Raw genomic sequence first — 26080 nt, forward strand, 5'->3', positions numbered from 1 at the left:
CACAATGCTACATTTTACTTTACTACAGCTTGGAAATCACAAGAATATTATTTAGTCTTCTACTGATATCTAAAAATAAATCCCTTATGGCTTTTCTTGTGCATGTTTTTGCACTGATTTTGTCACTTTCAGCCATGATTGAAAATGTGTGGCATGCAAGAGTTTGGGTCTTAAGAATTGTAGATTTTTTAACCTATTATAGAGATAGTAACGGTTTAAGCATAGGGTGGACAAATGAAAACACGCTTTAATATTGATTGAAAATTAATATATATATTTTAAAATTGAACATTTTAGATTTTTTTATTTCAAAACTGTGACTTTTGTTGTCATATTAGTGCCAATTACACCAATGGGTTCATGTCCGTCAGGGAAAACTGCTAACGTGTTGGATTAATTAGGAAAAATGCCTTTCCAACTCAAAAAACACACAGCAATGCAGAATAACTTTTTGCACCTACACTAAGGTCAATGTATATTTAGTGCACCATCTATGGTGAGACACTAGAATTACAAGGAAGATAAATTATTAATGATTATCAATATTACAGTATTCGTACAATATTAATACAGGATTATTTATTCCAGATAAAATAGTTTAGTGTCGTTTACCTCTCCTTTTTTTTAGTCAATAACTCCTGTTCTGGTTGTTTTTATTCAGTAGAATCATTTTAGAATCTGTGTTGATGTGGGAGGGTGTGTTGGTCTAACTCAGGGTCTGCAACCTTTACGGCTAATGGAGACATCTGTTCCAGTTACTTACTCACCAAGTCCCAGTGTGAGTGGCAAAAGTCCCTTTGTGTTTTAAAAAATACGCTTTTATGTTTTGGTGTCCTCTCATTTATAAAATGCAGCTTGTAAATTTTTACAATAATTGAATTAAAACAGTGTTATCTTTTTCTATACATGACAATTTTAACTTATTTAACTTTTGAAAGTAGCAGTTCCTTTCAAAATAGAATTCACCCTGTGTAAAATAAGACCCTCTTGCTGCAGTTGATTTACTTGAATTAAAAATGAAAGAAAGTCAAACATGACATCCTCATGATTTTGGTGTGCCATAATTCTTTTTCTTGTTTCACTATCGAATATAAACAACATGATGTAGAATTCCTTACTTTAATCTGTACGTGTAAATGTAATTCTACATTTACATTTACCAATACTGTAAAAAGAAAATTTCCACGTCAAACCTCCTTTGTGACTGTTTCAGGTAACAGAAGTTGCAGAACTCTAAACAGAAAATATCTTCACAATTCACAGCAACTCCAAATCTGAACACTCTGGAAACTGAGCACTGTTACAGTGATGTTTATTCCAAAAACAAAACATTCCTGGTTACATTACCTTTATGGCATGAGGACAGGGAGGAGACTGCTTAATGCTAAAAACACAAACATTTTCTTGGCATTTAAAGTTATCAAATTATGTTCGTCTGATGATGGCAAGTTTCACAGAATGTTGGTACGATACGGGAGCTGACTGACATTTCTCCAATGGCAAAGAGGTCTAAAGTATCACATCTGGCTTTTTTATTTCCATTTTATTTCAAAAACTCAACATCTGTTTTTATTTTAACTGATGAAAAAGTACCTCAACCGTTCCCACTAAATATCCAAGAGGCCTTTGTTTGGGTTGATCCACCATTCACATTTATTTTTTGAGAAAAACATACGGTTAAAGTGTCTCTTTTTAAAATGTGGCAAAAGCAAATTTTTTAAGTCGGTCGTTGGTAAAATTGTGCACTGAGTGATAAAAACTGTGCATCAGCAGCCCACCAGATCAATGTATCCCTTCGATCTTCATCATGCCACACAAAGAAAGGAGTCTCAACGTTGACAAACAGCATGCAACTCTTAAAAAGGTTTGCTGTCCAAAATACAGAAAGTTTTCCGGACACAAAACAGAAGCCAACATTCCAAAGGAAAAGCACCCATTCTACTGAGAAAGCTGTTTCTGTATTGGACGTCTTAACAGTGGAGGGGTTTGGGGTTTATGTTTGCATAGTAATAAACTAAATTAGGACATAAATCTACAGTTCTGACCTTATAGTGAAACAAGTTCGTTCACCTGGATGTGTGGTATATCAGTTCAATGGTGCTTTAAAGAGGAGACCATAGCAAGGAACGGTTGTGGCTCAGTGTTAAAGGACTTTGGATCTTTGCTACATCTGGACAGAGTTTAACAGTCGCCCTTGTGCCAAGTCAGAAACATTTTCAACTACGTTAAAAAATAAAAGGTCCCCTATTTGGAAACCCGGGCCTTACATACTTTACAAAAAATACTGGATGTGTAATGAATAAAACAAGATTAATGGTATAATACTGCATACATTTGAGTAGTGGGTTCCATGAGGCTTTTACACAAACTCGGTTCAGACGACTCGTAAGGGGTAGAAAAACACTTACACGTGGTTATGTGTCTCATAAAAAGGTGCAATCTGTAACAGTCAAAAGTGCTCTCCCTGCTGTGTAATGATGCCGTGTTTTGAATCCAATAAATCTGTGACTGTAATGCTGAAAAAGACAAAAAACAAGTCCATAAAAAAGTGCAAACCCTGCACAAAACTAACAAAGTCAATTACTTATTCTAATTCACAAGTGTAACAAAGTACACTGTGATTAAAAACATGAAAATGACCATTTACAGATTACACCTTAGAGAGTGGAAAAATCTCTAAAAGCAGCTGTGCCAAACAGAAGGAAAAGTAAAAGTTCCAGTGACACCTGTAATTTTTATTTCTTTCTTTACCAGATGCCTGCAGATCACAGATCCTGGTGCAAAATGTTTAAAAATAAATACATAAATACGAACGTGGATAATACATCCTTACATACATACACATATTGTATCATAAAATAATTATACATTAATATAAAATTCCTATTCACAAATGCATAGTCCACATGCGGCCAGGGACAGTCAGAGCATAGAAAGTATCCCTCTTCGGAAACCCGTGGTATGCTGTGGTGTGTGTGGCACTTACTGTACAAGAATACAGGAGTTACACACCACACAGTTCTGTGCTGTTTCTTTTTGTCACAGCTCCAGCATCAGTGGAATAACTAGTGGATAAAAGTTCACAGGTCAAAAGTTGAGAGGAACATGGCCTGCTGTCTCTGTGGTGTCTGGGGTTTGTGTCCGGAAGAGTTGTGTGAGTGAGAATACTGATGAGATGAGCACAGTACAGCGCTTGGCGAGGAGCTTCACGCCATCGCCGTCCCCTTGAGCCTGTGCAGACCCACCAAGCCCCTCATTTCTACTACCAACTCCAGTACCAGTTCCAGCTGTCTCAACAGCCCTGACAAAGTCCTGGTACAGACCCACAATTTCTTTTATCTTGTCCATAGCCTGCTGGTCACTGCTATCCTCATCCCGGTGCGTTGAGTTTGCTTTGTTGCAGAAGTCACAACCAGGGCAGGGATTTGTTCGCAGGCAGGCTGCTGACAGCTGAACCAGAGCACTAAAGCTATTGGATAATGAACGTAGTGCCTCATCAGGTGCCCAGCCAACACGTGTGGCCCGCTGACACCCAGATGCCAGACGTCGAGCTTCTGCCTGGAGAAGACTCCTCTCAGCCTCTGTCATGATGGCAGATCTTTCCCCAGTACAACACAGGTTTGGACCAGGTATAGCACTGTCTTCAGTTGCATTGTGATTAAGGTCTGGCCCTCCTTTTAAGAACGTCCTCTCTGATTTTAAATGCTGATGTGGATGCTCTGGTGCTCCCCTCTCTAGTACCAGAAGTAGTTGCTCTATATCTTGATGTAGAGAAGCAAAGCCTCCCTTCAACCCAGCATAGTTCTTTTTGGTAAGGGAACGAAGGGAACCACCAAGCGAAGTTGTTGGTGAAACAGGACATGACACCAGAGGACTTAGCTCAGACGAGGCAGTGGAAAAAGTAGATAAAGGACGGGGGTTGTCCTTTAACAGTGACAAAATGTTAGGTTTTGGAGGTACTTGTGGAGAAGGGGCAGGTATGGGTTGGACGGGTTTTGTATGTATGCGTCTGGAGAATTCATAAACAGTGAGCTCTTCATCAAAGCTAACACCGTCTTCAGAGTCTACGCTGAAGCAATTTGTGTAAACGGTGCGACAGCCACAGGTATCACGGTGTTGCTGTGGAGGAGTGGTGTCTGCTGCCGAGGATGTTGGAGAGTCACCGCCAAGCTCCATACTAGATACACCTCCAAAGCCCACAGCTGAATTACACCATGACTGAGGTTGTTCTGATGAGATGCTGCAGCTATCTGTACAATTTTCTCTAAAACTGAGATTAGGCTTTGATACATTTGACCTATTAGTCTTATTCATATGGTAAGTCACTTCCTGGGCTTCTTTGATGGTTGCAATGACAACCTCAGCTCCGTCATCCAAAATGCTCCCTTTGTATTCTGATTTTAAGGAAACAGTTTCTTTGTCTTTGACAGGGGTCTTGTTTAAATCTGATAAACCACTTGCAACAGATAAACCGGAGCCAAAGCCAGATGTGTCTCCATTGATGGAGTTTGTGGAGGGATAATCTAGAGTCCCTAGAATTTCCTGTGAGCGTGTCATGTACCAGGGCAGAGACTGGATCTTCCCTCTCAGAGCCGATGCTGGTAGTCTACCTCCAAGACTTGAGGAGCTAGTTCTTAGATCAGATCCAGAACCAGATCTTCCAGGTTCCTTACTTTCTTGGCCACCTATGCCTTTGGAGTTGGAAGTGGTCAATGAGGTGGTAATGGTGATTGATGCATCTGAAGTTTTGGGTGATAGGCTCTCATGACTCAAAGACACCCTCCTTGGCCCTGACTGACTGCTACCATTGCGACTACTCCATAGGTGAATTCCATTTGGTGGACTTACTGCATCCTTAAAAGACCCTTTGTCTGGATCAGTTGGGGAAACTGGAGAGCTGGCCGGTAGTGATAATGGGTGAAGACTGATGGGAGATGTGGGTTTAGGAGGAACTGGAGGAGGACCAGTTTGCTTTACAGAGGAAATGGACAGGGACTGGTTCTGTTGTTTTTTCGATAACCTATCAGTACCATTGCTCACCTTCTCACATTTGAGAGTTTCTGTTTCATCAGGAATGCATGAATGCTTTTCTTTGGAAGTAAAAAAAGATCCATTCTTATATATTAGATCCTTACTGTGGTTTGAGACGTCTTTTGGAGTGTTTTTCTCAGTTTGTGATGTTTTGACTGACAATGGCTGCTTGCTACAACGCACTGCAGTGATCACAGATGCTGGCAAAGGCAACCCACCTGTGGTGACAGATTTGAACTCCATGGTTTCTGGTTCCATTTCCACAGGCTCAGCAGATAGATGTCCAGAGGCATCCCCATTACATTGGGAATATGATCGTCCATGCTGGGACAATTTGGAAGGAACCAATTGGGGTTTTGGAGGCAGCTGGGGCTTTGGAGCAAGTGGTGGTTTGACTTTGACATCAACTTTTTGTGGTGGTTTTGAAGGACTGGGTTGTTGGTTGAATTTATTTGCGGGGCCTATCACTGCCTCTGAACTCTTCTTGGTTTTAGAGGACTGGTCTTCTTTGGCAAGTGGGGATAATGACTCTTTCTCTTGGACCGAAGACAGACCATTCCAGATTCCACTCAAACGATTAGCATTTTGCCTGTCGGCCAACTCAGCATCTGTGAGAAAAACAAAATCACAGAAGAGAGAAATGTTTTAGGTTGTTTGATTGAATACAAATATTCCAAACTTTTCATCGCTATAAAGAGTTTTCCTGCATAACTGTCACTCAAAAAACAAATTAACATTTAACACTAAAAAAACACATGATGTTTTATTTATGGTTATGTCAAACAAAATAACAGCAAACCTGATAGATCAGGAACTGTAGGTGTAAATCTCTCCTGAGCATCGAAAAACTCATCCTCAGAATCTGAGACATTGTCTCTTAGCAGAAGCGCTGATTTAGGGTTGGGTGAAGGTGTCAGAAAAAGTCCCTCTTCATCCTTGGACATCAATCCATCAGCTTGACATGGTTTGTTTCTTGGGATTGAACTCGTCCTTACTGGGACTTTGGGAGGAGTCCTTTTTGTTTTTTTAATAGATGATCTTACAAAAGGTGTGGTATCGATCATCCTTAAATCTCTTGAACTTGGAATCTTGGAAATACGCCTGAGCACTTCGACTCTTTCAATCTCCCTCTCTTCATCCTCTTCCTCATCCTCATCAATATCATCATCACTTGTAATTCCAGTTGGACTTGACAAAGAATCAGCTTTGGAGAGCTCAGTAAAACAGAGGAAAGAATTGTCATTGCTGTGGTAGTTCAGGTTGGTGGGACGGGTGAGCCCTTGATGCCGCTTAGGCTCCAGGAGGTAGGGGTGATGAACGTTCAGACTCAGATGATCCTCACCTGTGGGTTTGGCTGTAGCAGTGTTTTCATCCAGAGCAGCACTTAAGGAACCACTGGATAAACTAGAGAAGCTGCTGGTGACACGAGGGTCAGTGTGGTACCAGCTGGTCTCCAGGCTCATCTCCTCATCTGTATTATTGACTTTACACAGAGCACTTCCTGTTGCTCCTCCTTCTTCTTCACTCTCGTTTCCCTTACCTTCTGCTGTCACCATTATCTTAACTTCCGGGTTGCCTTTGTATTCTTCTCTTTCTTTCCTATCTTCCTCTCTCCTCTTTTCCTCCTCTTCCCTCCTCCTCTCCTCCCAGTCTTGACTTGCTGGGTCCGGACTTTTATAATTCTGAGAATCCATTGGGTCATCCTCATCTGTGGAGTCATCTGAGTCACTGCAGAGGCGAGACACGTAACCTAATGCACAAACATCCAACAAGAACAGCAGAGAATTTGTTAGTGCACTGGTTTTAGACAATTGTCATAAAAGATTATTCAGTATCATTTTTTTTTTATCTGTACCCGTACTGGCTCATGTCACATGTGATAAAAAAAATGTCAGGGAAAAGGCCAAGGCCAGAAAGTGTATGTTTTAAGTGAAACCATTTTTGCTCACTTGATAAGGACTCATAGCACACGCCTCCTACTACGGTGAACCTCCCACACACACCTTCTTCAGCAGGAATCCGGTGCACCCTCACTTTCGGGCGCCCCATACGGAAGACATTAACATTTGGATCCACCAGAAGTTTGCAGTAGCCTCCCAGCAGACACCCTAAGTCTTTGGCTGCTAGAGAGTCCATCAGTAAGGCAAATGGCTGAGAAAAGGAGGGCATCCAGAATACAAGGTAGAGCAGTAGTGGTAAAGCCAAAAGGCAAGAGAGGGAAAAGTGATGGAGTGAGAGAAAAGGAGAGATTTTTATCTTTGAGACAGTGACTTCTTATTTTATTGCAACTACTAAGTCTCTATGGATTTCTCTTTTTTTTGGATTGGAAGTTGAGTTGTAACCAACATTTACTTTAGCTGTATTTATATCCACTTTTTAGGATTATAACATCCACGTTTTTGTTCATTGAAGAAGTATAGCTAGTTGTTACTACATTTTTCATACCTTCATATCATGTAGAGATATGCGCAGCAGGCTGACTTTTTCTGACTCGGAGAGCAGCTCCACCCGGCTGATGTTGCTGAACTCAACCAGCGTCGAGATCACGTTGAGTTTGTGATTGATGACTTGACTCATTCCGTACTTGGCTCCCACTAGCAAGTTGACCGACACCTCTTTATCTTGAAGCTGGGGGTAAAAATGAATGCTTATCATTTAAGTCTCTCTCAGATCATCCTTTGATCTATTATAAAAGCGTTCCAGAGGTCTTTTAAATATGATTATGCAGTTTTTAGCCAAAATAAAAAAATCTGTCATTTTCTAGGACATAGTTTCTGCAGAGTGGCAGGAGTTCATTAGAAATTTGCGTCCGAGTTGTGGACAGGACTGTGAGTGCAGAGTAAGCCTTCCCCACTTCCCATCATTCCTTTGTTTACACGTTTTCCCACTAGCCCCTCACAACCACGACCTAACGTTTCAACAAAAATGGCGAGCAATATTGGAGCTGTTCAGCCATGCAGGTTTTAGCCAGATGCCAGTTCAGATAAGAAACACGAAGAGGTATATGGATCTCGTCTTTTCCAACAGAATTTTTTTATCTGCTCCTGATTCACAACAATTTGAAAAATCAACTTACTCGGAAATGCACTTTTAAGTTCAATTTTCTTTATACTGGTCCTCCATCAGGAGAAAAATGCCACAAGAACACCATTTTCAATGTAGTGCGTGTTTAAGTATTAGATAGTATAAGTTGTATGGATTGGTAAATGGATGCACTAAGCTTTCACAAAAGCTTCAAAACCTACCATCATTGTAGCGGAGTAAGATCGTCCCCCATATGAAATGAGCTCTCCAAGCTGAGTGATATAGGCCAGCCGAGCCTGTGTTGCTGATATTATCTAAAATAAAAAGTCATTTATAAGTAGGAAGCACACACAGCAAAAGGAAGTGATATTCAAATACCCAAAGCAGTGTAAGCAAATAAGCCCCAGATTTTACCATCCCTCTTTTTAATTACACTCCCGCCCACAGGTTTTTTTTTGTTTTGTTTTTTTGCCAACCTGCTGTCATTTAGCCACATTAAACCACAGAGAGATTAGCAACCCACTTTAGATAAAAATCCCCCCAAAGCCATTATCTGTGTCTCTAAACTTGTACACGCTTCGTTCCAGTCAATTATTGTTTACCTTCTGGCGTGGCTCTAGTAGGGACTGGATCTTTTTTAGGTGGTAGCTGAGGGCTATCCTTAGGTCCTTCCTCTTTAAATTGCTCAGTAGAGTAGGGCAGACAAAGCTTTCCAGGCCAAACTCTTTCCTGTAAACAAGATGGAAAAAAATCAGGCCAAGGAGCTCTGTGGATGCTACACCTAAACTGCAGTGTCTTTTGCCACTTGTCTGATAAAATTAACAAAACCAGTCTTCATGAAGATTTAGAAAACACAAGAAATCTTTGACTGAAACAAGGAACAAAAAACCTGCTAACAGAAAAAACAAGTACAAAACTTAGGGAGTATTCAGACTGCAATAGTCTGTTGGTCCAGACCAAGTCTGCTTAATTTGAGCCGGATTGAGTCCTGAACCTTACGGTTATTAAGGAGGCGACAGCTTTGAAGGTATGTTCAAAACAGTGTGAGAAGCAATGTGTATCACGTTAAAAGTTGTTTTATAGGCCTGCATACGTCCAACCGCATTTCAAGAAGTTGCTGTGTTTCATAGTTGCTCCGCTTACTCTGTTTACATCCCGTAATGTAAACAGGTAAATGGTGGCCATTTTGGTTCAGTTGTTCCGCTCTGAGCATGGAGCGTATTCAGACAGAGGAAACTCAGAGCAAACCGGAGCTAAGACTGAACGGAAATGAACCGAGACCACCTCAAGATAATTGGTCCGAGAGCAGTTCCTGGTCCCAGACCAGGGTCTGCTTGGGTGTATTCAGACGGAAAATGTGTTGCAGATTATTAAGGGAAATTAACTTGGTGTGGTTTACTTTAGGTGAACCAAATGTGTCCAGTCTGAATACCTCCCCTGAAGACCATTTAGCCTATCTTAATAAAATGGCCAAATAAATGTATTAGCTTGCTTTTTACACATTAGCTTGGAGTTGCTAATATTAAAGAAAGCTGGCTCACATTTTCACTCCGTAGAAATTGCATGTTTCCTATCATGTTAATTGTGCAAGGTACATGTCCTTTTGTTGTCTGTTTTTTTTTAAGTATAACTAGCTGGTGTGGTATTTGCTCGTTGACAAAGATTTAACATGTTGTTGTCAGTTGTGTCAAAGAATGTGATTAATTTGGGAGAACCCAGGACAGAATTCAAACAAGATTGATATTAACAAACCAAAAAAAAAAAAAAATGGAAAAAGCTTTTTGAGATTCACGTCTAAGAAATTGTAGTTGTTTGATAAAATATAAGTACTAAATAACAGTATTAATGATTGTGTGTTGCCAGAAATACTTAATTTAAAATATGTGGGGTGGATATGTGTGGATATGTACCACACCTGCCACTAGGTGTAACTAGACAGCCATATTTCAACTGGCTGCTTAATTTCCCACACAAAGGAGTTCATGAGTACACATAAGGTTTTCTGAAGCTGTGACATTGCATTATAGGGGTCTGTGTTTTTGTTTGTCTTGGAGTTTTACACCAAAGTAATGAGACAGAATGACACATATGTCCACGATTACACACATTTCCCTCAAATTGATCAGGTATTAGTGGGTCTCTTTTGAGTTCACAATCATGCCATTGAGACTGCATTTTACCCCCAAATGTACAAAGTTACACAAGCAAAAGTGGAAGAGGACATAATTTAGACATGACCCCAAAACTCTCACAGTAAAATGACCAAAACACACACATAAGACTCACGTAATACTCTTGATGGACATCCTAGTCTGGCCACAACTAGCTAGTCTTTCATGCATATGCAGGGCAGCCAGACGGAGTGCCATGCCGCACATCATCTCTTCTATAAAACGCTCCTGTAGCACATCTCCAACGCTCTGCAAACATACAATTGAAATACACAATTGTAATAGCTTTCTAAGGCATGAAATATACACACATTTCGTAGTAAATTATTAAGTTACTACATTTTTCATATGGAGCTGCATGTTTAAGCAAAACAACAATGGAAGCTCCAAACTGCCAGAAAATGCAAAGAGCAGGAGATGTAGATCAGGCTGACAATGGTGACACTCCTTTTGCTTCTATGTGAAACTATGCACAGACTGTGAATGACTTTGCATGTTTTTGTTCTGCAAAGATTCTCAGAGCTAATCGTTATCAAAGAGGCAGCTAATGCAAAAAAAAAAAAAAAAACATTTGTGTTTGTTGTCAAGGGTTTACAAGATGATAGGGAAGCGGGAAATCATATCAAGTGAGGGTGGTTTATGCTAGGCTGAGATAATGCATGAAAGCATGAAAAGTTCAAACATCCATTAAGCTTTTACTCTTTTATATATATATATATATATATATATATATATATATATATATATATATATAGACTACTTATGATCAAGCTTCCATAGCAGCATGAGACAAATATTTAATATGCTGTGTAGGTGTTCTGTATTGTATGGGAACTCTTAATGTTTGAGACAATATATTTAAATTGAACTAAAATAAAATTGGTAGCTTCTTAAGAAAACAGACGTCTTTAAGTTGGGACGGAGGGTACAAAAATGCTGCTGTTTGACTTCTCTGACCTGTAAAAAGAGATATTCAAGGGTTGAGGGGTCATCTTGTAGTAGGTCCATTGGGTCTTTGGGAATGAAACAAACTCTGAACAGGCATCTGTAGTCATGGGAGTCTTTTTTTTGCACCACCTGGGGAAAAACACAAAGGGTGGAGTCGTTTCAAGAATTTGCATTAGATCTTAACCAGAGGGGTGAGTCATGACACTTGCATGGATAGCTCTGTATTCTCACCTTATTTATAAGCTCATCTTCGTGCAGTAGCAGTAGTTTGGTAATGCTGTACTGTTGTTCCAGTACCAATGCAAAATATTCAATGGCCCGGATAGACAGTTTATCCTTCAGAGTTAGAACAATATCCTGAAATGTAGAAGAGCCAAAAGTTTAGGCCTTTTCAGAAAAAAAACTGGTTTGTTTCCAATGTGCCCATGTTCCCTTCATTCCTAATTTTCTTTCAGCGACTTTATCTAAAGCAATGATTAAATGTTCATAAAAATAATGATATTACACATTGCTGACCTGATTATTTTCCCTATGAGACCACTATTTCAATGTTAATAATTTTATAAAGTATTTCTGCAAACCAGATCTACAATAAATTTTACCTGAATAATATTTTAACATGGTGTTTTGTTTTATTGCAAATTACTAAATGGTTTTAAACATTCTGTTAATGGGAATAGAACAAAACTATAGCTCAGAAACTTTTCCATGATGGTTGCACTCATGTTGGGTGTTTATACTAATCAAGTCTTCTCACAAAATAAGTATGAGACAGTCTGATTAAAGGACTAGAACATATTGTGAAATTTCAAACGCCTGTTATATATCATGGAAGGGTTTTTTTGCCACCAATATTTCAAAGCGATATGCAATTTTCAATTGATCATTCATTAAGCAATTTGATCATGCAATTTGAAGATGCACTTTTCAATTGAAAATCATTTAAAAAATAAAATAAAATACAAAGTAATTTTGATCATTTCAGAACTTTAATTAAACTGTTGTAAAGAAACATCCATCTTTCCATTTCCTTAACCGGCTGTATCCCTTTCAGGGTCAACGGCGGGGCACACCCCAGCCTGTCACAGGGCCACACACCCATACACACTCCCAGTCACACCTAGGGACAATTTAAATTAATCAATCAACCTATGAAGACTTTGGACTGGGGGAGGAATGCCTGGAGAAAACCCACGCATGTACAGGGGGAACACGCAAACTCCCAATTGACGATTGAATATTTAAAATTATAATTAAATCTTGCATTTTTGAAAATAACATTTTTTTAAATAAAAACAAAATCAAGCTGTCACTGGTTTTTGGTATCATAATTCAAATGAAGATACATTTTGCAATTTACAATTCCATGTTTAATTTAGCTGAGCGTTTCGAAAATGCACTTTGCAATGAGCTCACTGTGGGATTTCCTTAAGGTCACCTTAAAAACATTTACTAGCACATTTCCTCCAAAACCAATTACTCCTACCTTGACAGTAGTTGTGTTATCAAACTTGAAGGCTTTGGTCTGCCCGTTCTCCAGGTAGACCTTTAGCACATTGGGCAGAAAGAGAAGAGAATTCCCCTGGTGGAGAAAATGAAGCCAAGCGGTTAGAAGGGTTTTTGTGCAAAATGACTAAAAGATCATTCGGATGAATAAAACAACATAAAAATACATGTCATTCCTTGTGGCTTTCAACATAATTTCAGTTTCAGGCAAATCTTTCTTACCTGAGTGTGCCCATTGACCACTATCTCTTCTGCAAAGCGCACTTTAACTGGATTATTTCTCAGACGAGCTCTCTTCTCTGCAGACATTATGGACGATTTAGGATTCTGCAACACATATATAATGTTAGGTTAACATTTCAAACTGAAAACAGTGTAATAATGCAGTCAGCACATTGACACTATCCAGTTTGACAGAATAACCCTGTCAGGAGTCGCAAAGGTATGGTCACATGCTTTATTGAATGATTGTGTAACACGGTTTTGGCCTGTTTTTGTTTGAGTCTGTGTGTGTTGAGGCCAAGTTTTAAAAGGTTTCTTTGTACTCACTGTCATGTGCCGCAGGATAGTCACATTAATGCAATCCTCCAAGTCCCTGATTGGAAAAGGAAACAAACATTGACAAAAATCCTACACATCGTGTGGCATGTTTTTCTCTGATAGTTACATCTGTGTTTGGATAACCCAATGGACTCACAAACACACTGGATATGACAAGCCAAGTGTTCCCAAGAAAACAACTATAAAAGTCTCATAACTCACTAGCTTTAGCAGACATCCTGTTCCCAGGATGTTTCACCAAAATAAAGAAATGAAGGAAAAAAAGGATCTAAATAGACAGAAACCACTCTCACCTCATGATGTTCTCCACTTGCTCTGGAATCAAGTCCTCGAGCACTTTATCATTGATCTGCAGCACTTGGTCACCTGGGTAGAGTATCCCATCTGCAGGACTCCCTAAAATCACATGTGGATCAATTCCCAGGTTGAAAATGAAAAAGCATCTAAACAAAAACTCTGGCTGCACACATTGTAAGACAGGAACTCTCACAGATGAATGCACACCCTCATAAGCACAACCCCACACATGTGTCCGGTTATGTTTATTGATGCTCATTCAACATGGCTGACTCAACAGTGTTGAGCTCTCTGGGACACGAGGGGTTACAGCTACTCTGAGTTTCTTCCAACTCAGTTCAGCTCTGCCTTCCTCAGTTTATATACTCATTTGTCTTCAGGCGAGAGGGCACGACTCACTGAGGCACGGGAGTTTCAGCTTACGTCGTAATGTGGCCTCCACACGCACGATGAGCATATGGGGGGGAGAAACAACTACACTCGTGCACACATATTTTCACACAGCCGGATTTTTGAGCCACTGATGGCATGCTGTGCAGTCTGTGAGCTCTTACACACAGACCTTCACCCCCTTTGTGTTCAAGCTTTCACCTCATCTATGCTGGTTTCTTTCCGTTTTGGGGTGCTGTGTTGAGTCCCAACAACAAATGTATTTTAAATGCTTCTTTGAACAATTTTTTCGTACCTCCCACTTGCAGTTCCACATCTTTCTTTCATGCCTACACATTTTCAAAGTCAAACCACTTCAGCGGTTGTTTATTCCCTCCTGATTCCCTCCCCTCCAGTTTGATGTTATCCTCTGTTATCACTTCCTTTTCACTTTCTCACTGTCACTCCTCTGGCAGCAGATAGTGACTACAGTAAGGGTAGCAGGGCAGGACTCTCCTTAGGGCTTCTATCTGCTTATTTCACAGCACACACAAAAAAGTAATGAATCAGCATGTATCTGTCAACCTTGGTCAGCTTCCTGCATCAAAGGGGCCTTAATGAAAAGTGATTGGATTTAGAGTGGGCGAGCAGGTGGCTTTGTTGTTTCTGTGGCCTCTCTGGCACAATGCTTTACTGGATAAATGCCAAGAGAGACTAATTGTGATTGTGTGTGTTTGAGTGAGACAAAATCAAAATGTGTAACTCCAACCTGCTGCGAGTAGTTTACAGTGGCAAAAGCTGGCCATTTGGAGAGGGAAAAAGGAAACAAAGTCCACAGACACGCACAATGGCATGCAAACAGCCCGGAACGAACGCCACATACCAGCGGCAATATCCCTGACCAGCAGGGGTTCCCTTGTGGTGAGGGTGAAGCCATGTCCAGTGCTTCTGTCCAGGACTGGGTCTTTTGTGATCTGCAGCGTCAACTTGGCCTGGAAGTTTTGATTGGATAGACTGTTGGAACGCTGTGATCTCCCATCGCCTAGCAGCCGCTCTCTAAGGAGGGTAAACAAAAAAGTTATTCGACTGAAAACTGCTCAGTTCATTAAAGACCCACTCCAATGAAGATCACATTTTTGGTGTTTTTAACTTCTTCTTGTGGTATTTTTCTGATGATGGCGGACATATAAAAGAAAAATGAAGCAACAGGTTGCATTTCTGAGTATTTATTTATTCAAATTGCATTGAATCAGGAGCAAACAAAAAAGTTGGAAAAGCTTGTAGTTGTGACGATGGTGCTGCAACGGCAAGCCACAAGCTCCCTGCTCTGCTTCATGCAATACATCCACTTGTAGACAAATAGATCCGTGTATGTCTTCGCTTTCGTCATCTAAGCTGGCATTTGGCTCAAAAATGTACGGCTGGATAGCTCCAGTGTTGCTCACTGGTTTGTCACACCAGTATTGTTCGGTTGGGGTTCTGGGGGGCAGTAAGCTAGTAGAAAAGCATGTAAACAGTTGGATGACGGGGTATGGGGGGTGGGTTTACTCCACGCCAACCTTCCGGCCCACAGTTCAGATGCAAATTTCTGATCAACTACTGCCGCTCTGTGGAAACTATGTCCTAGAAAACAAAACTGGTTTTTGATTTTACAATAGATTATAAAAAGATTGGAGTGGGAATTTAAAGTAACTTTTTTAGGGGCAGTTGAATAACATCTTACTTTAATGACAATTTAATATAACACCTACTTAATTGGTTGTAAATACAATGTTAACAAACAAGCTTATTTCATTGTTAACCTTTATAATTTTTTTTCTACAATTAGATTGTAAAGAATTCTGGTGATGTTGATGATGACTTTTTTTTATTTTGCTGCAGTCTACACAGATCCTTTTGCAATAAAACGTTGTTTGAAAGTTTGTATGCAATGTAATGCCCAATTTACTAAATGAATTTGCAGAAAGTTCTACAGTTACCAAAACTGCTACATTTAATGTTTTTTAAACACCAAACAGAGACGGTTTTTAAATACTTAAAGTTATGCCAAAAACTAGGCATACAGCACTCCAATAAACATGCATGTACCTTTTTTTTTATTATAGTCTAATGGTAGCTGCCTGCATTTGCTGCTCACAATCAGGATGACCTACTGGTACTTATTTTCTGGATAAAGAAATGAAAGTTTACTGAGCTTGTTTGCTACGCGTCCATTGTTGGGAAAGAAAAACCACTTTGTGGACAGCAAGAGGACGGGCACTTTTCAAACACATATTTGTGGTTGGCTGTGGGAGATGTTTGAGCATGAGTACGACAGCTTGAATATGAACTCAGTTGTGTGTTATGTTTCCTCAGAGGACCAAAAGAAGAAGAAGAACCAAACCTCTACAGACATTTTCTAATCACAGAAGAATCTGGCTACACAATTTGAAGTAAATCAAGCTGTTTTATGGCGTAACAGCAGTTTTTTCTTTTTCTATTCCTCGTATCCAGTGACCTACAGTCACGCACAAGCTGCCAGAATTTCTGCTCACATCCACAGAGTGCTCACATGGACAGCCTCCCACTGTTTTATGTGTTCCCCTTCCTTTTTTTTTAACCTTTACAGCACGTCTTCTGTCGTTGTCTTACCTGCTTAGGGACTCTCGGGTGCGTCGTATTATAGTTCCCACCACCTGCTGCACTCGACTGGCCCTCCGAGCAGGAGACCTGCTCCTGCATCGCTCTTTCTCCTCCATTTATCTGAGGTGACAAAAAGAGACGCAACGTAAGAGACACATATTTCAGAAAGAAAGAATAGCAGGCGTAGGAGGTGGTTCGGAGGAAGCATGTAAATTTGGAACTCCTTTGAGTTTGTTTCAGTCTTTTTTTGAACCTCATAATTAGTCCAAGCTCTGTTTTTTACATACAGCACTGAATGTGGCGAATCTTTACATTTTTATAAACTTAAAACAAGAAAAAACTAAAGGGACAGAGGCAGGGTTTAGTCAGAGCGAACAGCAACACATGTGACTGGACACTCCACAACAACAACTGCTCCACCACAAAAAAACAGGATTCACAAATAGTTCAACATAAGTATGCCACGCATTCAGCACAACCTCGCAGCTGTGCATTTTCTGCTTAGGTTGCCCTTTGAAAAGGTGAGCATTGGAACATCGTGAATGCAGGAGAGCTCGGAGACACACAGAGAGGCAGAGGCTGTGCAGACTGAAGACAAACTGGAAGACTATTTTCTTTTAGATTAAAATCCCAAAAATGCTTGACAAAAATAAGCTCTAAGCACCACAAATGTGTATAAACAACTCAGAAAATGTGTAATTTTTGCAAGTTTCAACACAGCTTTGTTTTATTACTATTTTATTTTTTCAGCAGGAGTTATTTCGCAACCTTACAGAGAGATTCTGCGTCTCCTGCGACCCAGACACAATCATTGAGGCTAACGATGATAGATGCGCCACTGAAAGTTAAGAGACTCAAAAGAAAACCTGACCAAGAGCTTTGTTTGATCAGCATCCTGTAATATGGAGCCAATTTGTGCTCCAGACATTTTTAAACACATCCAAAGAAGCAAAACAGTTTTCTGGCCACTAGCCACATTTGTTCAAAGCATTAGAGGGGGCCTTATTCCTGTAAATGAAGAAAGCCGAGTCATTTGAGTCCAATAATCCAACATGGATTCAATTTCTGGGTTTGGTAGAAACAATACACAGAGAAATGTAATCAGCAGAAGATTTCAAACAAAGCTGCTTCAACTTAATGTGCATTTAAACATGAGCAGTAGGTTTTTGTTCATCTTTAACTAGTTTCCCTCAGTGGTAAGAACACATGCAGTACAGCTCTGTCCTTAAGAGGATTAGAAGCCATCATAGTGCATGGTTCTGAAGTGGTCACTGTGTCGCTTTAGCACCTCCAGCTTAACAGGGATTGTTGCTGATTGAAGTGCACGAAGAAGCCAGAGTGAGACTCGGCAGCTGGCAGCTGGCAGCTGGCTTTAAGGAACTGATTGTAATTTTTCTGATCGGAATTGCAGTATTGTTTTCCCGGAAAACAATACAGCCAATAAGGCAGAGCTTCAAGAATTGAAAAAACTTGTAGTTGTGACATTCTGAGCTGGCATCTAGCAAGATAACTCCAATATTGCTCACCATTTTTGTTACACTGGTAGGGTTATGTTGGGGGTTGTGAGGGGCTATGAGCTGGCAGAAGAGCATATAAGCAGATGGATGATGGGAAATGGAGGCCAACAGTTCCGCCCATGACTAATAGGTGAATTTCTAATGCACTCTTGCTGCTCTGCAGAAACTACCTCCTTGAAAATTTTGGTGAAAAATAATCATAAACATAATGAAAAGGCCACTGGGACCACTTTTCAAATAGATCAAAACATGATTAGAGTGAGGTTTTAAAATATCTTCTGGCTGCTATTTCAGATTTATAAAGATCTCGCTGAACATAAAGCCTGCCTGGAAGCAAGGATGAGGTCTGTCTTTCATTTTCTCTTTTCTGCTCTGTAACCTCCGGTGTCCTTGCAGAGTCAGGTAGTCGTCTCCAATGACAGTCTCCTGAGGGAGCACTGGCAGAGCATTGCTTATAGACATGCACACCCTTTGCTTTCCAGAAAGTGGCATTTTTCAGACTTTTTCATCACTTTTCCAAACTATTTTTAAAGCAGCTTGTTAGGCAGGAATGACAATTGCACACATTGTTTTAGAACCCTGGAAATTATCCAATTACCGGAGTCTAAAATGATCATGTGTGCCACATCCCTGCCACTGAAATCAAACCCATAGTTGAAGGGACTTCGGGCTCAAATGCTTCAGCTTAAAAATGTGGGAGTCACTCACCGAGATCTAGCTTGTCTCTTTAAGACTCCAAAAAAAGGACGCCCTCTTGTCCTCTGAGACATCAGCTCTCTAGCCCCTCCAGGATTGGTAGAAAAATGGCAGAGAGGGATCATCAGGGCTCAATCCCAGTCTGCTGTAGCCACCTGTGTAGAGCAGAACAAAGCTTTTAGGAGGCCTGTCAAAACCTATATACAGAGTCCCTGTCCGTGACCTATAATTAGAATCCGGCCACGTCTCATCCAGCTGCATCCACCGGTTTTCATTTGAATTCGGACTTTAGCGAAGAGGAAAACTCTGGTTGACATTAATACTGCAACACCATCAGTGTGTCAAACCAAGCAGATGTGAACCCAAAGCAGCTATGTGGCTGTGGTTTTCTGAGGCCCCTCCTCCAGTCCCAGGCTTGCTCCCTCTCCCTCTACTATTTTGCCTCCTCTCAAAGCCCATGGCGCTGAGAAAGCGAGGCATTTCATCTCCCTCTGCTTGTCGAAATGAAATTTTCATACAGCCCAGTTTAGCTGGGAGTTCTCACGAGGTAAAAGCAAAAAGTATGGGCTGTAAATCCTGATGCGATTTCGAGGCAAACAATCCCAGCTGAATCAGAACAGAAAAGCAAGACTTTTCAGTGAAAAAGGGAATACTTTGTTAAGCAACTATCATTGCAGAGTTAGTAGAAATGTAAGCGGGGGGACACATTCCTGGCATCATATGAGGAAATCACCTCATGCTGCAGTTGAATGTGAACTCCTCCAAGCTTTTTTTCTGTCTGCAACAAGGAGCTCATATCAATAAAAGGAAAATCCCATCTGTGCAACTCCTCCATCACGGTCCAACACGGAGAACTCTTTTATGGTGCCCATGTGTCCCCCTAGAAAAGCCAGAATAAGACCCACATAGACTGCAGGCCACATGAATTATGCATGGGTCTAATGCAGCAACCTCCAAACGCCTCCTTTAGCCACTCTGCCAAAAGAGGCACGAAGAAGAGCGGAGCACAGGAAGAGAAAAGGGCACCAGAGAGTTGTATGGGGGTTGCAGTGGAGAGGAGGAGACTATGAAGGGGCTGAGAAAAGGGGCAGGAATACAGAAAAGAAAATTGGGTTGAGCCAAAGAAAGGAGAGAAAGGATGTGATACTGAGGGGGAGAAAAAGGGGAGAAGAGTCTTAAAAAGAGGTGAAAGGGCCAAAGTAAAAGAAGTGAGAGAATGAAGCTGCAGGAGACAAGAAGAAGGAACAAAAGTGTCTGTTGTGAGCAAAAAAGAAGGAGTGGGGCATAAACAAAGTCAGGCAGCGGATATATTGGCAGATGTTTAGAAGATATCAGGTAGAGTGGCAGAATTTTATAGTCCCTATGATCTTTTATGTTGTTTTTAGCAGATGTGAAATTATTACTCTGCAAAAAAGGGTTCCTGAAATTAATGCCTACCTCATCCCTCAATCAATATTTCTCTAGATGCTGTCCTCATCATCCATTTTATCTTCAGTCCCTACGCTCACAACACATTGAGCAGATCAGCAAACCCTTTCCACTCGCTTCTCTTCATCCTCTATTCTCAGCAGGATCCAAGGTTTATTCCAAATCCCCCCTTTCAATGTCTCATTTCACTGAGACAAACAGCCTCACCCTTCTCACTGCCCATTTTCCCCCAAAACAATGACTCCCTATGTCTCTAGCAACACAGTCCGTTTTTCAGCTTGGGCAGGATTGCACATGCCCAAGAAAGAGGAGCATTTCATGTAAGTTCTCCACTTTCTCCTTCACGAGACAACCAGGGTGATACTGAAAGGGCAGCTCTGCGCTGCCAGCTGGAAGTGACAGAAACTATTCAGAGTTCAGACAGCAGGTACTGTATGTACGGGATCTTAAAGGGTCGCATTTTAGAGTCACTCCAATCATCTTTTGGTCTATTTTAAGTGTTCCCAGTGGTCTTTTAGTTATAATTATGCAGTTTTTAGCCAAAATTAAAAAAAAAAAACTGTTGTTTTCTAGGATATAGTTTCTAGACCGGCAGTAGTTAAGCATGGAGTAAGCCCTCCCCTACTTCTTATCACCCATCTGTTTACACACTCTCCTGCTAGCTTACAGTAATATTTGAGCTATCCAGCCATGCAGTTTTGAGCTAGATGCCAAGTGGATGCATCAGAATGAAGCAGAGCAGGGAGCTTGAGGACCGCCGATTTTAGATTTTTCATAACATCTACAAACTTTTTCATTTTTTCATCTGCTCCTGATTCACAACCATTTGAATAAAATACTCAGACATGCTATTTTAATCTTAACTTTCTTAATATATGTTCACCATAATGAAAAAAATGCTACAAAAACATGTTAAAAACACAAAAAATGTGATTTTCATTGGAGTGGGTCTTTAAAGGGTCACATTTCAGAATCAATTTAAAGGTTCTGTTTTATTTATCATTTTTGTTATTACATCAAGACTCCACAAAGTACTCAGCGTAGCGGCAAACGCTTATACAGACACAACTTTAACAGACCTTGACATCAGAAGTAAGTCAACCATTGCATGAATTGTATTTGGACTCTGGCATGAATCTCACTTGCTCCTAAGTACACATAAGGACTCCTACACTGAGCTGTTTCAACACGTCCAACAGCCTGATCACAACTGTTACACCAGTTTGAAGGCAGCAAACGTTTGAAGTGCAGGTTTTTTTCATACCAACAAATTGGTTGGATCCCACAAACTCAGAGAGGCTCTAGGGTTTTCCTTACCAACAAATTAGACTCACGAAAAAAAAAAGAAAAGAAAATGCCCACAAACACTTCTGCTAACACACCGGACACAGCTGCACAGCATGAAGCGCAGAGTGGAGGCATCAGCAGGGGTTTGCTCTGCAACTCAACATTTCATTTAGGCTCACAGTGGCTGCCAATAAAGCTGGAAACAAGCTTCTGGGAACATTCGCTTCAACAGCGGCATACTTGTGGAAAGTTTGTGTGAAGATGTGAATGGCTTGAGGTCAAGAGGATTTAAGTTTATGCGAGGCAGCTGAACTACTGGATACATCAGATTGTAACACAGCAAAAGTAAAGAACCACCGGTCGAGTACACAGTCGATGTTTTAGAGTTACTCACAGCTAAGAAATTTGGAATTTCATGCTTTTTCCCCTTGAAATGTTTTTGATCATGGGTCACTTATACGTTCAATAACCCGAAAAATAACAGTCGGCTAAAGAACATTTTTAGTAAGTTGTAAAAATGTAAACAAAACCATTAAACTGTTATTTGGTGTGGGGGGTTTTTGTACACGCAAAGGCATCCTAAGCACTTTGTGACCAAACTGCACTTGGATCTTGCCCTATTACAGCTACCACAGCAGCAGAGAGTAAGTAGGAATACGCCACATTAATGCAACTCACTGAGCTACATCCATAATAAATCTGTTCTTAACTGCAGTGAAGTTCAGGTTCAAGCTGTACTAAAGTGTGGAAATCTCAAGACTTGTTTTTACAATTACATGGTATTAACTCCATGTAAAAAGAAACTCTATGTAGTAATGGAAGATCAGAGGATTTTCTTCAAGCTGCTAAATGGTGTAAATGCAAACAAGCAGCTTTAGGCTCTGTGACGACCTTGTTTTAGAAGTTGCCGCCATGATCTTTCAATGCTTTGAGCTTTTAAATACTCAATTTAACTTGTATTTTGTGTATTTGTGTATTGGTTTTTGTGTTTTATATGAGAGAATCAGAGGATAGTAGTTCCCTGTGATCTGTATTGCTGGCTTACTCAGATCCTCTTTGCTTTATTCAGCCTGTCAGTTTGTTTCATTATGAAGATGAACTCTGCCTGTGTCACTCATAACGTCTTCCCCTTTTCATCAATTGCCTGAGAAGGCCTGATTTTCCCACCGAACAGGGTTTTCTAGAGTGCAGCATGATGTCATTGACCTCTGTTGACTGATTGCTCATGAGAGACAAAGCAACAAAGAGGTCTAAGGTGTTTGGATGCCGTGAGTCTGCTTTTCTTTTTACCCTCTGAGCCAATTTCCAACAAATCTTGATTTCTCTTTTTAAAAGTCTTATCTTTAAGCAACATATGAGTAAAAGGAGTTTGACAGTAAATGGATCCACAACATCACCGATGAGGAAGCATGCAACAGAATACCCAAAGCCATCAGTACACATGACAGGCTCCTGAGCATCATAAAGACAAGAAAAATGACCTGGTATGGACACAGGACAATATCAAATGGCCATCTTGCATGACACAGTACCAGGATTCAGAAAGAGAGGAAGGCAGCAGAAGAGGTGGGAAGACGACATCAAAGAATGGACAAGACTGTCTTTCTCTGACTGTTGCAGATGGCAGGAAATTGTCAATGGCGCCTCTACAACCCACTCAGGGTCAAGAGACCCATACGATATGATGAGTTCAAAGGGTTTGACAGGAGCTGGATTAGTCCTATTTGTGTTTTAATATTACAGCCAGGGTACAGATAAAGCAGGACTTTTAAGACCCACTCCAATGAATATCCTGTTTTGGGGGGTTTTAACATGTTTTTTGACTGTTTTATCATGATGGAGGACATATACAAGGCAAATTAAACTCAAAATTGGATTTTTGAGTATTTCCTTATTCAAATCGTTGTGAATCAGGAGCAGACAAAAAAATGATTGAAGCTGTGACGTTAAAGCTAGCAACAAGCTCCCAGCTCCGCTCCATTCTTATGCATCTGCTTGTAGACGACTGGATCGATGTACGTCTTTGATTTTCTGGCTCAAAACTGTACAGCTAGATAGCTCCAATATTACTCACTATTTTTGTTAGATCAGGTTGGGGTTGTGAGGGTTGTAAGAGGGTTGTGAACAAATGGATGATGGGAAGTAAGGGTAGGCTTACTCTGGACCAATGGTCAGAGCCACAACTCAGAGGCGAATTTCTAACAAACTACTGCTGCTCTTCAAAAACTGTCTTAAAAACGACAAGTTTTTTTTTTTTGCCTAAAAATGACATAATCATGATAAAAAAGACCACTAGGAATGCTTTTACAATAGATCAATAGGTAGTGGGGTGCGACTTTAATATTTAAAAAAAATGTGCAGAAGAAGGGAAATAAATGACATTTTTTCACAAGCTTTATGATGTTTTCAAGCTGAAGCTCTTCCCTCTAAAGATGTTTACGCTATACAGTCACATTAAGAGAGCTGCCCTACATTGTGGCACCCCTGCCAGTCAGCTGTGCAATCATCATGGGGCTGTCACATCAATGAGGTCAGGTCTCCTTTTTATTCCTTTCATGAACAATACTGGTGTACTTTCAGAGGGGAAATTTGTTTCCACGGAAACCAAAAACAACTGTTGCTAATCAATTTACTGAATTGGGTTTGATCAATGAATCACTTTCATTTTCATCAATGAGAGGAAATGTGATGAGATGTGTTAATCTGCCTCTCAATACGAGGCTGGAGGGCCCGCCATCACAGACATCACAGTTTGGAGACATGAAGCTGAGCGTGAAGATGGGGAGAGAGAGAGAGAGAGAGAGAGAGAGAGAGAGAGAGAGAGAGAGAGAGAGAGAGAGAGAGAGAGAGAGAGAGAGAGAGAGAGAGAGAGAGAGAGAGAGAGAGAGAGAGAGAGAGAGAGAGAGAGAGAGAGAGAGAGAGAGAGAGAGAGAGAGAGAGAGAGAGAGGAGGACTGGCTGACTGGCTGGCTGGAGAAAGTGGGGCAGAAGAGCAGCCGGCAGAGTAGATCCAGGCTAATGCTGTCATGCAAGCATCAAGTCTGTCCTGATGTGCGAGTTCTGCCCGTTGTGATTTTCCTCTGGCGGAGTGACCTCAGAGCAAGTCGCATCACATGGATGGAGCGCACATTCCTGAGTCACAACACAAATGCCCGCAGCATAGGACAGCTCTCACAAACACGCGCGCGCACAGACAACACCTAAATGGCAGATGGAGCTCAAAGCGCGCAGCATATGATGCCGTTAAATACCGCAGACTCGGTCGCAGAGCTGCGTGGGATCACAGAAGTCTGAAGCGCGATGAGCGGTCAGATTGTGTCACGTCATGCATTAAACGAAGGCCCCAGAACAACAAAAACGCATTGTTCCGGTCTAGTTGTCTGGTGCTGCGTTTGACATGCCCCGCACGGCACGGAGAAAGCGCAGCACAGAGGGTTAAATAAATAAATAAAAGACACAGGAAAGACAAAGTAAAAAAAAAAGATGTGCGTGTGTGGTACCCAGCGTACTGGCATCCCCATATCCGTGCGTATTTATCCAATCCGCGATCAGTGACGGTGACTCCACTGCGCAGACGAAAGCGCAGATTTCCAACCCTGCTGCTCCAGACATGTGTTGGCAAATATGGAGATTTCAATATAGTAGAGTGGTCGGATTGAAATCGCAGCTGTATTTAGGCTATAAGGCGCTATAACGCGGTAACGCGGAGATCATGGATCTTCTACTCCTTGATGTTTTATTAAGATGATCTGTCTCCACATATTTTTACAGTATAATCATTCCGATCAGTGGTCACAGCCATGCCCTATAGGAGGCCAAACAAAGACGAATAAGTGGTCAGTCTGTTGTAGCTTTCTTTCTAATCTTAATCGGATTTAAATCTTACCACCATCTCCCTCGCACCCTCACCCGCCTTCAGTCAGGGTGGAGTTGATCGTCAACTCAATCTCTCATTTCGATACGAAGGAAATTATCCCCCCCCCCCCCCCCCCCCCCCACACACACACACCACAAAAGCAGAGCTGGACGGACGCAGGGTGGACACGCGCTCATCAGACAATAACCGAGTGGGGCTCACCTCGTGGTTTGATGAGGAGACAGACAGACGCAGCGCGCGTCTGTCTGGGAGATCACGGGAAAAATCGAGATCGATTGATGCCTCCAAAATATCCGCCCCGGCCAGATGATGGTGGTGGCCCTGGCTGCGTGCTGGATGCTGTCATCGGGGCTGCTCTCTGCTCTAATCCGCGGCCCTGAGCTCAGGAACAACCCACCCCTCCTCCCCCTCCTCCTCCTACTCTGGGCTCCCTCTCTCCTCCCAACCTCCATCGCTGACTGCTGAACACCCCTCCTCCTCTCCTCCTAAAGGTCGTTAAAGCTTTTAAAGTAGTTTTAATTAAATAATATAGAACTAAAAAGAAGATTTGGAGTAAAAAAAATAAAATAAAATAAGACACAGTGAGACCAATTATCTTTCTAATAAACAGTTGATATTTCCATCGATAAAAATTACGTGTCGATAATAAACAGTATGAAATTAAATTTCTGGAACTTCTTGATAAAAAAAACAAATTTTTCCCCCCAGAAATAATTATCCAGAAATCTAGTTTAGCCAAATAAAGCA

The 26080-nt window shown here is 41.1% G+C and overlaps 1 protein-coding gene across 5 annotated transcripts; it reads right to left on the reverse strand.

Annotated features, from left to right (window-relative positions):
• Positions 1-1295: 1295 nt before the first annotated feature.
• frmpd1b (FERM and PDZ domain containing 1b) lies at positions 1296-25731 on the reverse strand. Of its 5 annotated transcripts, none has more exons than XM_011480216.4 (17): positions 25535-25717; positions 18755-18897; positions 16539-16649; positions 14791-14963; positions 13535-13637; positions 13230-13275; positions 12903-13007; positions 12661-12756; positions 11406-11531; positions 11184-11303; positions 10342-10475; positions 8658-8784; positions 8277-8369; positions 7477-7659; positions 7035-7182; positions 5831-6781; positions 1296-5639 (listed from the first exon to the last, which is right to left on the reverse strand). In XM_011480216.4, the coding sequence occupies exons 3-17, from the start codon at positions 16643-16645 to the stop codon at positions 3088-3090; spliced, it is 5064 nt and encodes a 1687-aa protein (XP_011478518.1). In that variant the 5' UTR covers positions 16646-16649; positions 18755-18897; positions 25535-25717; the 3' UTR covers positions 1296-3087. The 5 variants fall into 5 exon arrangements, with proteins under 5 accessions (XP_011478518.1, XP_011478516.1, XP_078810340.1 ...); XM_011480214.4 differs by having other exon boundaries at positions 6981-7182; XM_078954214.1 differs by lacking the exon at positions 25535-25717 and adding an exon at positions 19476-19726.
• Between the last annotated feature and the right edge of the window lie 349 nt (positions 25732-26080).

This window comes from Oryzias latipes, chromosome 10 (genome assembly GCF_053564925.1).
Source record: "Oryzias latipes strain Hd-rR chromosome 10, Olatipes_Hd-rR_3.1".
In the NCBI taxonomy this organism is placed as follows: domain Eukaryota; kingdom Metazoa; phylum Chordata; class Actinopteri; order Beloniformes; family Adrianichthyidae; genus Oryzias; species Oryzias latipes.